The sequence below is a fragment of the Marmota flaviventris genome, chromosome 8 (genome assembly GCF_047511675.1).
Source record: "Marmota flaviventris isolate mMarFla1 chromosome 8, mMarFla1.hap1, whole genome shotgun sequence".
Classification (NCBI taxonomy): domain Eukaryota; kingdom Metazoa; phylum Chordata; class Mammalia; order Rodentia; family Sciuridae; genus Marmota; species Marmota flaviventris.
The window spans coordinates 79,542,674-79,559,628 of NC_092505.1; the positions used below are offsets into that span (position 1 = coordinate 79,542,674).

Genomic DNA, 16,955 nt, shown 5'->3' on the forward strand with positions numbered 1-16,955 from the left:
ATACTTATTGAATAATGTATGAAAATAATATTTAGATTATGTAATTGACCTTTTTTCCCTCTGTGAACTAATTCATTAAGTCTGATAAACTATAATACTAATTTTTCAGATGTAAGTACATATATGTATATATTATTGTATACATAGATATGTATGTACATTTATTTACCTATAGATTGCTATGTGAATATATATATATATATATATATATATATATATATATATATATATAGATACATAATTATTAATTTTGAGCTTCATTGCTTCCTCCCATCAGTCCTCAAACAAGTGAAAATTATTTTCTCAGGAAAGTAAAACATTATTTCAAAAATCAATGTTTATTAAGTAGCGGCTACATATTTAAACATGAAGTTAGTTACACAGAAGAAGAAGTTGAGAGAAGAAGGAAGTATTGTAGAGAATGAAGTTCCATTTAGTTTACTCTTGTGTATTTAATATACCACAAATATCCTATATAATTTTCTTCCTTTTTAAAGAGCCTGCATTACATACATTCCTAAATGGTAGGAGTTGTGCCTATGCAATTCTTTTTACTGTGTAGCCCCATATAATTTCTCATATTAAGAGTGACTATAATCACTACATATTTTCTTGGCAATCACAGAGGAATCTAACATGCTTTGTAGGGAGGGATAAAGACAAGACAATTGAGAGCAGTAACACAAAAGGATAAGACTCAGCTTGCGGAGGAAATCATGCCAAAGATGTACTGTCTGGTAGAATCTCATAGCTGACCTCTCTGCAAGAATTCTTGTCATGATAAATTTCATGATGAATTTGTTTTTTGAGACGATGTAAAACTAAGAGAGTGCTCATGTCATGGGGTTTTGAATGAAGAGTTACACTCCTAGTTCAGTCAACATAAACTTAGAAGAAAATGTGTTTCAGGACCCTCCTCCCACCTACTTTTAGGACTGTCTCTTCCTGTGGACTCCTCAGGATGTCTGGTCTTCCAGGAATCTCAAATTTGGGATATTATCTGAAACTTAAGGGTTTCCTTAATATGTGCCTCATTCCTTTGGGTTGTTTCTGTTGAAGACCTAGCAATATAGATGAGCTCATTTGGGCTACTGAAATAGCAAGTGACACCATCCAGGTAAGTTATGTAGGTAATAGTTGGAACTTCAAGACCTTAATCCAGTTTTTTGCTTCTCTTTCTGCCTGCCTGCCTTTCTTCCCTCCCTCCCTCCCTCCCTCCCATTTCCTCTCTTTGTCTCTCTTTCTTTCTTTAAGTAATTTTTGAGCACCTCAGCTGTTGCCATGCATTATAATAGACCCTAAGAATATAGATTGCACATCTGCCCTAATATAAGTAATATGGAACATAGGCTGCTACTAGAAATAAAACAAAAATGCTCATAAATATTTTTTCAAACATGAAGGTATATAATACATTTTCTTTCTGAATTCATGAACAACACTCCTAATCATTCAGTTGGGCAAGATAAAGATAAAAATCTCTTGACCATATTGGTCTCAATTTAATATCCTTATCATACATAGCATATACTTGCTACATTGGCTAGAATAGTTTGGCCCTCAAATTTGGGCTACTGAAATTGGGCTACCATATTGCTTCACATACACATAGAGCTAGTCCACATATGATTATCTTTTGAAATGAATAAATCAATTTTCTCTGTCCTGTTGTCTCTAATTATGGTAACCTAAAGTACCTCATTTAGTCTGTATTCCGATTTATTGGAAACGTTCAGAAGGTGTCTTCCCCCCACCCACTTTTTGAAGGACAGAGCAGTAATCTTGGGCACCTGTTTGTTTAGAATGTCCCATAATGCCCATCTGCATGTCCCAGCCAAAGGCTGTTTTTACTTTTTCTCATGTTCATTCTTTGGTTTAGTGAAGCATTAGTTCCACACTGATACATATCTTTATATGTATGTTTAAAAATTTGTTTCCCCAATAGAAATTTTTGGATTTTTATCTCTTATTTCATTTGTGTTCTTTTATCCTTATCTTCTAAAGGGAGTGTCAAACAAAACATACCAGTATATAATATCAGCATATGATTCATTTCTCCAAAATTATCATACTAATTTGATGATATGTACTTTAGCATTTGCTTTCTTATCTTTATGAAAGGAAGCTGCCTTTCTTGTTAACTCAAACAGGACTAACGAGATTCTGTTCTCTGAAGTTGATTTTGATTCACTGGGAAAAGCAAAACACGAAGAGTTGAACATGACTTAAGTAAAGTATTAAATTCATAGGTAATAAAAGGGGAATATATGTTTGCTTGAAATGTATTAAATTGACTGTTTTCTACCATATTTCTATCAAGTTTATACCTAAACTCTGAAGTATTTTCTTTAAAAAAAAGTATAGCTCAATAATTATCTCTTGACTCTCTGAGATTTTTAAAATATTAATTAATGTATTTATCTTATTTATTGCTATTTTTGTTTTTCATAACCATTTATATATAGATGTATAGTTTCCATATATATGGCTGTCAATGAATTAATGAAATAGCCCTTCTGAGACTTTTTTGGTCATTTCTCTCCTTTTTAATATTTTCACTGTAAAACATAAACTAAGATAATGAAAAATTCTTCAAATTAGTATACTGTGTAATTTTAATAGCAGCATGGTAAATGTATTTACTTGAAAGTAGGTATTGAAATAATAAAGCATGATGACAGGAAATATTTTGTAATGCAAAATTCTACATTCAAGTGTTTTGAGGGAAGTAGAAAAGGGACTTAGTGAATGGGAGGGGTGGAAGCAGATATGGAGAGTGAAGGAAGAGAAGGTAAGGGGGGTAGAAGAAAGGAAGGTAGACATGGTCAATACAGGTATATTCATGTATGGAAATGTCAAATGACGCCCATTAATATGTACAATTACAATTGTACATTAAAATGTACAATTTAATTAAAAAAAAACAAAAAAACAAAAACGTTTTCAGAGGGGCCAGGCAGGTGGTATAGGAAGAACTAATTGTTGTCAGGCAGTTCTCTCTACTTTTCAGGAAAAGTTAAAATTTGCTTTTATAAAAAATTATCCTAGGCTGAGGCAGGAGGATCATGAGTACAAAGCCAGCTGCAACAATTTAGCGAGGCCCTAAGCAACTCAGTGAGACCCTGTCTCTAAAAAAAATATAAAAAAGGGCTAGGGATGTGCCTCAGTGGCTTAAGCACCTCTGGGTTCTATCCCTCCCCAACAACAAGAAACAAAAAATTGTCCTGATTTTTAAATGTTTGAAATGAAATGAAATGAAACAAAGAAACAAACAAAAAATCATGTTGTTCTACACTACATGGGACTACGGGGGCTGAAGTCAACAATTTTGTGCAACTCTTGAGTGACCTCTTGTGATTTATTATGTGATAATTGAGAATGTCAGTTTTGTATTTAGACAGAATGAGGTCAGATTACACAGACTATTGAAGGACATGAGTGAGTGACTCAGTCACCGAGGCCTTCATTTTCTCACCTGTCACTTGGGATAATAATTCTACTTATAGTATTCAAGTGAGTGTTAGATGAGGTAAGATTTACATATATCTTCGTATAAGATGGACACATAATATATATCCAAGTAAATTTGGTGATATTGATGGTGAAGGTGAAGATGTGGAGTCTTTATTGACTTAAATAATCCATAAGAGTTGACTCCTGGCTTATGGGGGTGGAGTGGGAGGTTGAGAACATCTGAGGAACTTGTATATTAAAAAGCCAAACTCATTTGGATTTCACTGCTTTATTTTTTGTTTCACAACAGCCACCTTCCATTTATCCAGGGGAAGACAGAATTTTTACAAAGAATAGGTGAGTTTAGTTGGACCAACATTCTTTATCCAAATTCAGCCCTGTTATATCCTCACTCCTGCTCTGTGATCATTCTCAGCTCCTTTGTAAACTTTTAGTAAGTTGTGGAAGATTGTATTTTTTTTTTGTGATAGGTAGATTCATTTTATTTTACATAAATTTAAGGTTTACAGCATAATGTTATGGGATACAGATAGTAAAATCATTACTAGAGTGAAGCAGATTATCATACGGAAGATTGTATTAACTAAAGATGTAACCAATATAGTAAGTCTCATCCATGTGCTTTTCTTATATTGTGATGTTGATACTTTCTCCATCAGTGGATCTATTTCTCCTTTCCTTGAATGTGGATAAAACATGACAGTCTCAATAATGAAAGTGAGGTGAAAATGATTTTATGTGATTTCTAAAACTGGGTCTTCAAAATGCCATGTAGTAGTTATACATTGAACCAAAATGGGAATATATAAAATATACTTAAATTGTACCAAGAGAAAAGGCTAAATATAAAGATTAACTGTGTTATTACACACTTGAATCATTTCTGAAGTTGGTATTTTTATAGTATCTTGAGAGCAATAGTCTAAACCTCTTGAGTATGTTGAATTTTACTTATTAAATTATATTTACTTGGACAAGAAAAATGCTATGTATTTCCATCTTGTTTAGTTGGTACATTTGTTCTCAGAACCCAGTAGCCATCATGGAAGGAAATGCAGGTTTATTCGTTTCTAGAACTGCTATAACAATGCAGCCACTAAGTACATAGATTGAAACAATTAAAAAATCTTTTATTTCAAGTTCTAGAGGCTGGAAGTCTGAAATCAAGGTGCTGATAGGGCCATATTCCTTTTGAAGCTTGTAGAGGCAAGTTCTTTGCTTCTTCTTAATCTCCAATGGTATGCTGGGAATTTTTTGCCTATAGATGCATTAATTCAATTCTTCTTCCTATGTCTTCCTGCATTGTCTTTTCCCATCTCTCTCTGTGTGCACCGATTCCCCTTTTACAAAAAGAATACCAGTCGTATTATATTAGGGACCATCCTAATGACTTGACTTTAACTTAATTACCCCTGTAAAGACCCTCTCTTCAAATAAGGTCCCATTTTTGAGGTACCAGGGATTAGAACAGTAACATATATTTTTGGGGGGACACAAAATACAATCCACAACACTAGGTTACAAGGAGAGGACACATGTTGATGGAGATTTTATCTGACAACAACCATTGCCATTCATGGAAGTGAAGAAGCCTTTGAAATGACTCTAATCCCAGTCATCATCGGACTGTAACTATGTAAGACATGTTGAGTGAAACGTGCCTAGATGATCATAGTCAAGGCCAGAAACATGAAAGATAATAACATAGTTATTGTTGTTTTAAATAACCCAATTTTAGGGTGTGTAGCAATAATTACTGGAACATGTCATGGTGGGACAGTAAAGAAGTTTCTCCACAAAAAGGTCCAACATACTCTACTTTGATTCTGTGGCTGGATCAGTATGGGTCTGTTCTGGCATTTGTCAGGGTGAATACATGTTTTGTGTGTGATTGAGGTCCATATTGCACTGGATTTCTTCCCATGCCAATTTTTTCTTTCGCTTTTCTTTCACAAGAGTTAAATCTCCAGGGCATTTCCTTACATTTGTACATTAAACTCCAACTCGGAGCCTGTCTTCCTGCCCTTCACACAGGCCTGATATAGTCCATTTAGACAGGTCAAAATATAATCTGAGGATTATCATATTAAACTGAAGAATTAAAACTTTAATGTTATAACTCTAGAGGATGGCCAACAACCACTATATTGTGCTTCTCTAATACTTCATCAACATCACTTACGATATGACATTCAAAATCATGTCATGAGATAGCTTCATTGATAAAGCAGAACGGTCCCACAAACAGTGTCAACTGCAGAGCACTTTTGTAGAAGTGGAAATGAGTGGGAAATGAGCATAAATTGAAGACCAATAGCATAAGAAAGATCTGGAAAGGAATTAAATGGTGAGTCTAAAGGTAAAAAGTACAATAAATATTCTCAGGGTCACCCATTTCTGTATAGCAAGATAACTTGACAATTCAGCCAGATAATAAAAAGTAGCAAGGATTCAAGTAAAACTCTCATGATTAAAATGTGAAAAAGAAAAGTGTAGGAAGCATAAAAATAACTATAAGTGCTAATCTTTGTATATATGGTGAAACCATATGGAACTGATCAGCCATAGAGTGATTTTTCTCACCACATTGCCCTCAACATGCCAGTCTTTGAAGTGACACTGCTGCTAGGGATGTGTGAGAATTGACACAATACATGAATATTCCTGAATAAACTGACCATGTATATAGAATTACTTATAAATATCCCTCCCTGCTTCACCCATTGTGCTGAGGTGTGTTACCTACTGATTTTCTGCTTTAGTAAACATTACTGAAGTTTAGTGTGAAATGATTAGGAAGATTGAAGAGATAGCATAAAATTAATTAAAATGGTGTTGGAGAACTGCTTGAACAAAATGTATAGCCCAAATGACAAATAGAGTCAAAATTATTAAAATTTTAATAAAACACAAATGAGAAAAACATTTTAAGTAGAGAAGAATTGGTACAATTAATAACTAAATGGGACACTTTTTTAATTTGTTTGTGATTATAACTAGGATTTGGTTAAATATGAGATAATGTATTTCCAAATTTGGTTTAAAAGAAAATAAAGTTCTAAACAAAATTTCTTATTTTTTCTCTACTTACTATAAAATACTGGTCAAGATTTTCAAAGTATTTATTTGATAAGATTTCTTTCTTTCTATACACAGTAATTCTCAGATAATGTTTGTAATTATTTTCTCCAGTAACCTTTACTACCATTTCAGACAGCAGCAGATTTAGGAAACATTTCTAATGATGTGTGAGAGCTAGGAATCATCATAGAAATAAGAATTGCTTTCAGATAAATGAAAGAAGAGTTCTATTGAAAGAGGGATAGAGTTGGTATTCACTGAGATGTGACTCTGTGACTTAAACTCCCAGAGGTTTTCCAGGGAATGGAGCTAGAGTGAAAATACCCAGAGAATTGGGAGGAACCTTTGTACAAATAGTTCCTTCCATGGAGAAACACAAAAATATTCAAACTGTTGCATTGTAGTGTCATTGTGTGACATTAGAAGTGCAAAATCAATGTTCTTCATCTTTTCCTGGACTCAGAGGAGAGAGGGTCGGGGGAATTTACTTAGAAATTAGGGGAAAACAAACTAAAGAGACCAAACCAGCAAAATTCAAAATTTAAGCCTTGTGGACTTGGACAAGCATATTTTTAGCTGAAAATTAGAGAAGCCTGAGGACTAGACATGGATGTGGATACTCAAAATGGCAGTGGCATGAAGAGATGACCACAGAGGGCCAGCTAGGATCCATCATCTAAGAGGACTACATCTTGGACACATGTACCAAATGCCAAATGTAAGGCAAGGACTTACACTTAAATGCAACCATAAAAGGAGAGAGATGAAGTTGGGAAAAATTCTAAACTGATGGGTTTAATTTGAACTAACCAAAGAAATCTTGAAATGACTGTATATAACTGTCTAAGTTAGGTTTTCTTGGAATTTACAAAGAGAAACTAGGTGGATATATTTTTTTAATTAGTGAATTTTGGAATTGGAAATATATCTTCTTTCCCATTGCTTCTTTTTAACAGACTCAACATGTTGATTTTCTCTATGAAATCAGCCTCTGGTAGGTGGCTAGCCTAGAGCACTGCATCAACCTGACAGTTGACTTTTGGGAATTTAAATGTGACCTCAGAGCATCAATAGAGAAAGTGGGAAGGGGAATTTTTGTTTTACTCCATATGGGTCCTCCTTGACCCAGAAGTTATCAATGAAAATCTTCTCAGTGTTCTATTATTTAAGGAGATGAGAAAACTGATGTTTTCATTACTGATGTATATACTTCCTTAAAAAATAAGGAGATCACTGCTTTTACAGATCACTGCTTCTATATAGCTGGGTCTAAATATGTACATGGTGAGAGAATAATTAGAAAGTAATTCTTTTATGATGTCACATTAAGATCATTCAGTCCTATTCACATGCTATACTTTCAGGGTTTGCAATGATGAAAAGAAAAAAAATAAGAATTACTTAAAATAAGTCATTTCCACAATTCAACAAGAATATTCTTCCTCATATCTATATATATTATACCTTTTCCTCACTTCCTCTCAGAAAGGGGCAAGAGAAGTTTTGACCGACATACCGACAAGGAAGCTCCTCAAATTTTACATGAGGTTTCACTGTTTGTCTAGAACTTTATGTATCTGCTGTGTGTATGTTTTATATATATATACACACATATACATATACACACACCCACACAAGTGTAGAGGTATGTATGTGTACACATACACATGAGTAGATAAAACTCTCTAAAATAATATCTTCTCTTGAAGATTGACATTCTGTATTTAATTATTTAATTCTTTGAGTTCAATTTTGAATTACAGTTCACTTTTATTTGACACATTTATTTCTGCACTACATATAAAACTAAATAAAATGTGTTGCCCTAAAATGCCATTGTAAGTACTAGTTTGGTTTCGTCTTTTGGGTACAGTTCATCACTGAAGCTGCACAGTCCATGAGCTTGGAAGCATCATAAGTTGATTCTTAAATAGGTTCAAAGGCAGCTTTTGATTTTTGTTTTCGTCTCTTAAGATTCAGCAGTTATTCCTTTCTGTGATTTTTCACCCTTTACATTTTGCTTCACAATTTGATTGCATTATAATTTAATTATTTACCTGCAATTTGTGCTTATTTTCTGCCATTCTGCTTGAAAGTTATTGCTTCATTTATAACATTAAGCTTCATAAATGCCATTTGTTTCAAACTTTCTCAAGATTACTTTTTCTTCAGAATTTTTCTCAAGACACTTATTACTTCTGTATTTCTCAGGCTATAAATGAAAGGATTTAATACAGGAACTATTATTGTAAACAAGACACCAGCAGGAATATCTTTATCTCCTTCTTCAAGTAAATTTGGTCTAATATACATGAAGAAAATAGATCCATAGAATAATGAAACTGACAAAAAATGTGAGGCACAGGTGGAAAAGGCTTTAACCCTTCCTTCTTTAGATTTCATTTTGAAAATTGTAAAAACAATGTACACATAAGAAACTAAGACACTACCTATAGTGAAGACTTCAATAGAACCTGCAAAGACAAAGAGCACAAGTTCATTGACATATGGGTCAACACAGGAGAGTCTGTACAAAGGAAGAATATCACAGTAAAAGTGGTTGATTTGATGAGACCCACAGAAAGCTAACCTAAAGAGTAGACCTACATGAATCATGGAGTGCAGGTTTCCAGCTATGAAGGCTCCTGTGGTCATCTGAACACAGAGTTTCTTTGACATCATGGTGTGATACTGCAGAGGACTGCATATGGCCACATAGCGGTCATAGGCCATTGCTGCCAGAAGAAAGCAGTCTGCAGTTTCCACAGTGCAAAGAATATAAAATTGTATAATACATTCATGAAGGGAGATCCTTCTGTCCTCAGAAAAGAAGTTCTCTAACATCTTAGGAGTGATAGCACAGGCACAACAGGAATCCACAAGAGCCAGGTTGCCCAGAAAGATGTACATTGGTGTGTGAAGTTGACGCTGTTTAAAAATCAAGGCCACCAACCCTAGATTCCCCACCATGGTGATCAGATAGATGGTCAAGAACATCACAAATAGAAGGGCCTTCAGGTCTGGGTGATCTGTAAATCCTGTGAGGACAAACTCATTTTTTATGGTGTGATTTTCTTTAATCATTCCTGACTTCTGAGAAAAAAAATGTGGGAAATAAGGTGTTAGTTTATGATGAGCCCCAAACACTATTGAGCCTTCTTTGGTTCAAAGGAAGAGAAGCATCTTTCATAATAGTACCACATTTCACCTGGACTTTGGTGAGTGCCTAGTTCTGAGGAAGAATCCATGTTTCCAGTCTAAAACTCCTTTGTTCACTTACTGAACATTTTCCCAGCCTATTTTCAAGGAAATTTATGATTGAATGCATAAAGATGCCTTTGAATTCTTGAGAAACATAGTCAGGACAAAATGCTTCTTTATAATGGTTGGGTAAAGATAATTCATAATTTAAGTGTCAGCAATTTGTATTAGCATTCCTAAGTTCAATGACTATATATGTGGTGATTAACAATGTTGTTTAAAAGACTATTGTTGTCCACCAATTTTTGTAGCACCATTGTTCACAATAGCCAAAAAGTGTAAATGACCCAAATATTCATGGATTGATGAATGTATAAAGCATGCTATACACATATGATGAAGTAGTCAGTCTGCAATACAAATGAAAATTTGACACTTGTCACAACCTAGATGAAATTTGAAGACATTATGCTAAGTGAAATAAAACTGAAACAAAAGGAGTATCACACACACACACACACACACACACACACACACATATAGTATTAAGACACTACCTAGCATGAAAATTTCAGTGGAAACTGTAAGGACAAAGAGTACAAGTTTATTGACATATGGGTCATTATATATATATATATATATAATATATATATTATATATATATAAATATATATATAATATATATAATATATATAATATATATATAAATATTATATATATAAATATATATATATTTATTTATATATATTATTGATTTACTTAAGAGTTTTGGTTTTCTAATTATAAGGATAATAGTAAAATAATAGTAGAGAATTGAAAGAAGAGTAAAACATAAAAAAGAAAAAATGATGTACAATTTCATGAAACAAGCAAAACAGTATTAACATTTTGATGTGTTCCCATACAATTTTTCTTTTACCATCATACATAAATATTTATTTGAAACTTAGGATTATTCTGTATATAAATCTTTCTCTTTTTGTCTATTTTATCATTTCATTAAATATTCTAGGTAAACACACACACACACACACACACACACACACACACACACACATATATATATATATATATATATATATATATATATATATATATATATATATAATTATGAGTTGCCCAGAGTATGTGACTTTATAGAAACAGAATGAAGAATGGTAGTTGCCAAGGAGAGGGAGGAGTAGAACTATTGTTCCATAGTTTCAGCTTGAGAAGATAGAAAAGGTCTGGAGATGAATGAGGATGGTGATTTGGTGGTTGCATAATAATATGAATGCACTAAAAATTTCCTACAAATTTTAAACAATTTTATTTGTATTTTCTGATAATTTACTATCTTCATTACCAGTGGAGTCCATGCTTTATAATGCTATTGGAAGTGGGGTAGGTGGGAAGAGCAATGTAAATTGAGAAAGTGAGATTAAAGAAAGGAGAGGAAAGACAAAAAATGCTTTTTGTTATCATAAAATAACTTCCAGGTTATTTATAATACCATTTGTGCATGCAAAGTAAAATTATTCATATTTCCATGTGCATAAAAAATTTATTTTTTGGAAAAATATTGAAAAAATCTTAAGGGTTAGAAAGAAAAAAATTTTTCAATTTTGCAACCATATGTCAAAAATCATGTATAAAATCAAACGTCAAACACAAATTGAGAGATTATTTGTAATGCATAAGATAGTGTTTCTATAGTTTTATTCTATGAAGAGTCTATGCAAATAATAAGAATAATCACTAGAAGGTAGGTAAAGGATAAGATCTCAAAAGAAAATTTCTTTTATCCAATTAAGAATGTTTAGCTTCAGTGAAATATCATTTGAAACAGCCATGAAGCTTGCTTACCAAGAGTTTAAAGAAACATTTTTTAAAGAAATGATAATTTATAGTGCTGTGTAGAATACAGTGAAATGGAATCCTGTTTGCATTCCTGATAAGGACTGCTATTTCATAAATTGAATAAAATAGTGCAATTATGGTCAAATAATTTGGTATTATTTGAAGGAAACTCCTAAAAGTTCACAACTATTGACCAATGAGAAAAAGTCTTTTAGAATGAAATATATAGTTATGGTTATTACAATGTCACTTTGTAAAAAATTGAAAACACTTAAATAGTAACCACTTAGGATGATTAAGTAATTGTTAACCATCCATCTGAAGTTGTATTTTACAATCCTTAAATATTGTGTTTACTTAGAATTTTTAATGAAATGATAAAATAGACAAAAGAGAAAAATTTATATACAGAATAATCCTAAATTTCAAATAAACATTTATGTATGATGGTAAAAGAAAGATAGTATGGGAACACATCAAAATGTTAATACTAGTTTTGTTTGTTTAATGAAATTGTACATCATTTTTTAAATGTTTTACTCTTCTTTCAATTCTCTACTGTTATTTTACGATTATGTTTATAATTAGAAAACCAAAACTTTTAAGTAAATCAAATTGCATACTCTAAAGACTGCTATAGTTGTAAGTTGATAAGTCCACAAAAATCAGAGGAGAGCCAACAAATACTTTCTGCTTCTACAATTTTATAATGGTTAACATCGCAGTGCCTGATCTATTTCTATGAGTGTGGCATGAATTCTTAGAAATAATAATCATTTATTGACAACATTTCAGGTATCTCAACCATTCAGAAATATACTTACATCTTGCAGTAATGCATTCCTAATTTCATTTGCCCATGTGAAAAGCAATATCCTATGCACCAACTTTTAGTCTTTTGAACGCCAACGGTTCCCATGATCTCCAAGATTCTATGATGCTCACATTTATTAAAACTTCAGGATGTTTATTAAATAAACTTTCATTATTGACCCCATTGCACATGTCCAATAGACAAAGAATTCTAACATTTTGGAGAATGCTTTATTGCATTTTTTTAGTGACTGAGAATTATTTATTCATTGGCCTAATATTTATTGAATAACTGTTTAGTGCTTCCTAATTTCTTTATATGGTCAATTGACCCTCCTAAATGTTTCTAGATTGACAGTTTTCTAGTAGTCATTGACCATAACCACACTTCAAATTTAAGGAACATAGGAAAAGATATCTGGCAAGATATAGAATGTTTTCTTCTTCTTCATTAAAAAAATTATTGAATTTAAACTCTCAGATTATTTGGGGTTGATACATTTAAGGACAATATTTTCAAAGTGAACATTTGAAGTCTATATAATTTGAGTTGTTTTTCATTAAATGCCTTACTTACATTTTCCAATTTGAATTCACATGAAATAATTGATCAAATAGAAATAAGTTTTGTATTGACATTTTATTTTCCTAAGAATCAAAATGGAAAATAGAAACCTCCCTAAAATTATTTTGGAGATTTAGAGGACTGGATTGAAAGTATATTTCTCAATAATCTAATTTGTTTAATGCATAGGAAATGACCAACACAAACGTTTAAAGTCTATTTCAATGTAGAGGCTAACAATCCATTTCATTTAATATACAAACCACATAACTTAAAGAAACTTTTAAAACTTGACGTATCCCATTGTTACTATAAAGTATGCTTTTATTTATTTTTTGGTATATTTAGGCTTTTCTTGAATTCAGAAATGATACAAATGAATAGTAGTCCTTTTCCTGGTGTTTACATAATACTTCAGATTAAAGGGAAGACATCAAGGATCTTAAAAAATAGAAAAATTAGAATTGTAAGGAAGAACTCCTAAAGAATGTAAAAAAATGTATGGTTTCAGTAGTTAGTGTTTCTAGCAAACAGAGTTTGAATTATTTCTCACCTGTATTTCCATGGCAAGTATTTTATAAAGACCAAATGATCACCTGATTAGTGTTAGTTTTTAAAGTAGCTCCAGCAGTAAACTTTTCTTTTGACATTTTTAGAAGAATATTTCTACAAACAAGTCAATTATATTTATGCCATTGGTAAAGAATGGTTTAAATGTTAAAAATAATTCTAAGGGGATTTACTTGGCATTGACATCAGAGCACAACCTTGGAGACCCAATGTTCTGATCATCACAGACATACTAAATTAGAAAAATTAAGTGTATCCTTTGAGACTTAATAAGGCAAACACCCATTTCCTAAAATTTTTAAGGGTTGTGCATTGGTTTTTCACTCATTTGATTTTGGATCATAATTTATCCTTACTCCCAATCTGAATACAAAATCCTAAGTGAAAAAAAATGTTTTTTTTTTTTTTTTTTTTTTTCACTCAGAAGTGGTTAGCAAAGGCTTCATGGAGGAAGTGAGAACTAAGGTATGATTGGTTGGTTGCCTCCCAGGGGATAAGGTGTGGTATGATCAGAGGTTGGAAAGAGCCACTTTTTGCGGGGAGGGGGTTTATATAAGTGCTTTCTTTCAGCAGCTCTTTCCTAATTTTATTTTTTTTAAATTTTTATTGTTGGTTGTTCAAAACATTACATAGTTCTTGATATATCATATTTCACACTTTGATTCAAGTGGGTTATGAACTCCCATTTTTACCCCGTATACAGATTGCAGAATCACATCAGTTACACATCCATTGATTTACATATTGCCATACTAGTGTCTGTTGTATTCTGCTGCCTTTCCTAACCTCTACTATCCCCCCTCCCCTCCCCTCCCCTCCCCTCTTCTCTCTACCCCCTCTACTGTCATTCATTTGTCCCCCTTGTATTATTTTTCCCTTTTCCCTCACTTCCTCTTGTATGTAATTTTGTATAACCCTGAGGGTCTCCTTCCATTTCCATGCAATTTCCCTTCTCTCTCCCTTTCCCTCCCACCTCTCATCCCTGTTTAATGTTAATCTTCTTCTCATGCTCTTCGTCCCTACTCTGTTCTTAGTTACTCTCCTTATATCAAAGAAGACATTTGGCATTTGTTTTTTAGGGATTGGCTAGCTTCACTTAGCATAATCTGCTCTAATGCCATCCATTTCCCTGCAAATTCTATGATTTTGTCATTTTCTAATGCAGAGTAATTTACAAAAATTGCATACATTGTGTATAATGTGAAGTTTTGACAATCTGTCAATTGTGGAATGGATGAATCTTGTTAATTATTACATGAATTGTCTCTTTTCTTGTGATGAGAACATCAAAAATCTACTCCCTTAGCAGTTTGCAAGAATACAATACATTATTATAAAATATATTCCCAATACTGCACAAGAAAATCAACTGAAATTATTCTTTTGATCTACCAGAGAATTTGTATCATTTGACTAATATCTCCACTGCCTCCTTTCCTTTCCAATTTCTCATCACCACAAGCCTTCCCCCTACCCTCTAATCCTGTCATCCCCATACTGGGGATTGAATTCAGGGGCACTGTTCCACAGAGTCACATCCCTAGCCCTTCTTTATTTTGAGATAGGGTATTGCTGAATTTATAGACTGGCCTCAAACTTGTGATCCTCTTGCCCCAGTCTCTAGAGCCTCCAGGATTATAGGTATGCACAATTGCATCTGTCTAACTTGTAGTCTGCTCTGTGAGTTCCACACTGAACAGGTTCTACATATGAGATCATGTGGTATTTGTCTTTCTGCTCCTGACTCACACCCACAACATAATGTTTGTTATTTTATTTTTTCCAGTTGCTTATGCGTTGAAACACTATTGGCTTTGTAAGTTGATTTTATAATCCTGCAACTTTACAGAATGAGTTCGATGGTTCTAGTAGTTTTATTGGTGGAGTCTTTAGGGTTTTCTATGTATAAGATTATGTTGTCCACAAACAGAGATAACTGCCCTTCTTTCCTTCTCTGAATGCCTTATTTGCTGTTCCTGATTGATGGCTCTAGCTAGAACTCCAGGCCACTATTACATAGAAGTGGTATAGGTGGACATTCTTGTATTGTTTTTTATCGTTGAAGAAAAGCTGTCAGCTTTTCACCGCTGAATATGATGTTACCTGAGGGCTTGTTATATATGGCCTTTATTAGGTTGAGGCTCAATACTTCTATACCTAAATTGTTGAGAGTTTTATCATGAAATATGTTGTCTTTTGTCAAATGCTTTCCCTTTATCTATAGATATGATCATATAATTTTTATTTGTCATTCTTTTAAGTGATATACTATATTTTTTGATTTATATGTTAATATTACTTGCATCCCAGGGCTAAATCTCATTTGATCATGGTGCATAATGTTTTCAAAGTGCTGAGTTCAGTTTGATAGTATTTTGTTGAGAATTTTTGTATTTGTGTTCAAGAAGGGTAGTGGCTTTATAATTTTATTTCCTCGTACTGACCTAGTATGGCTCTATAATTATGATAGTGTTGGCCCTGTAGAATTCATTTGGAAGTATGCCTTTCTGTTTAATCTTCTAAAAGAGTTGTAGAAGGATTGACATTAACTCTTTTAAGTGGCTTGGAAGAATTTATCATCAAAGTCATCAATTCTTGTTTTGTTTTTCTCCACAATTGTGAGTGTTCTGATTATTTATTCAATTTATTTATTCATTATTGAGCTCTTCAGATTTCATTTAATTTCTTCATGATTTAGTCTTGTTATATGTTTATAGAAATTTCTCCATTCTTTTAGGTTATCAAATTTGTTCACATTTAATTGTCCATAGTATTCTCTTTAGACTTCTGTGGTATCAGTGATAATATTTCCTCTTTCAATTTTAGTTTTATTTTTTTAAATTTTTCTCGCTTTTTCCAGATAAAACTGTTGATTTTGCTTATCTTGCCAAATTTTTGGTTTCATTAATGTTTTCTATTTATTTCTGGTCTTATTTTTTTCTTCCTTTGATCATAATGGGTTGAGTTTGTTTTTCTCATTCCTTGAGGTATAAAGTTAGGTTGCTTTTTTTTTGAGATCATCTTGTTTATCATTAAACTTCTCCCCTTAGAAATGCTTTTGCAGGGAAAGGAAGATGGCGGCGAGGGAGTGCATTACCCCCGTGTACCGCGTCACTGTGTGGGAGAATGACGAGTTAGAAAGGCTAAAAGCTATCTTGTTAGGAATTTCCAGCAAATTTCGGGTGCTCCAAAACCTAGAGGAAGGATTTACATCGCACGAGGATCAGCTACGGGGGCTCAAACACGAGAGATTTGTCCGCATGGAGGGTCACGCTGCTTATTCAGCAAATCGCCCCGCGGCTAGAGTCTGCGGCACGCGCTGGGAAACGAGGAGATAGCAACGCTGTGCAATCACCGTACTAAGTGCTGAATTCTGGGTTTGAGACGGGGAAGGAAGCGGTCCAATTCGGTT

The 16,955-nt window shown here is 33.1% G+C and overlaps 2 protein-coding genes across 2 annotated transcripts in view; both read right to left on the reverse strand.

The window, feature by feature from the left end:
* St3gal6 (ST3 beta-galactoside alpha-2,3-sialyltransferase 6) overlaps positions 1-16,955 on the reverse strand; it is a 330,280-nt gene that overhangs the window by 310,653 nt on the left and 2,672 nt on the right. The gene's annotated exons all lie outside the window — the stretch shown is intronic.
* On the reverse strand, positions 8,713-9,639 carry LOC114099049 (olfactory receptor 5K1). The gene has a single exon (XM_027943273.1). It carries the CDS (start codon positions 9,637-9,639, stop codon positions 8,713-8,715), a length of 927 nt encoding a protein of 308 aa, XP_027799074.1.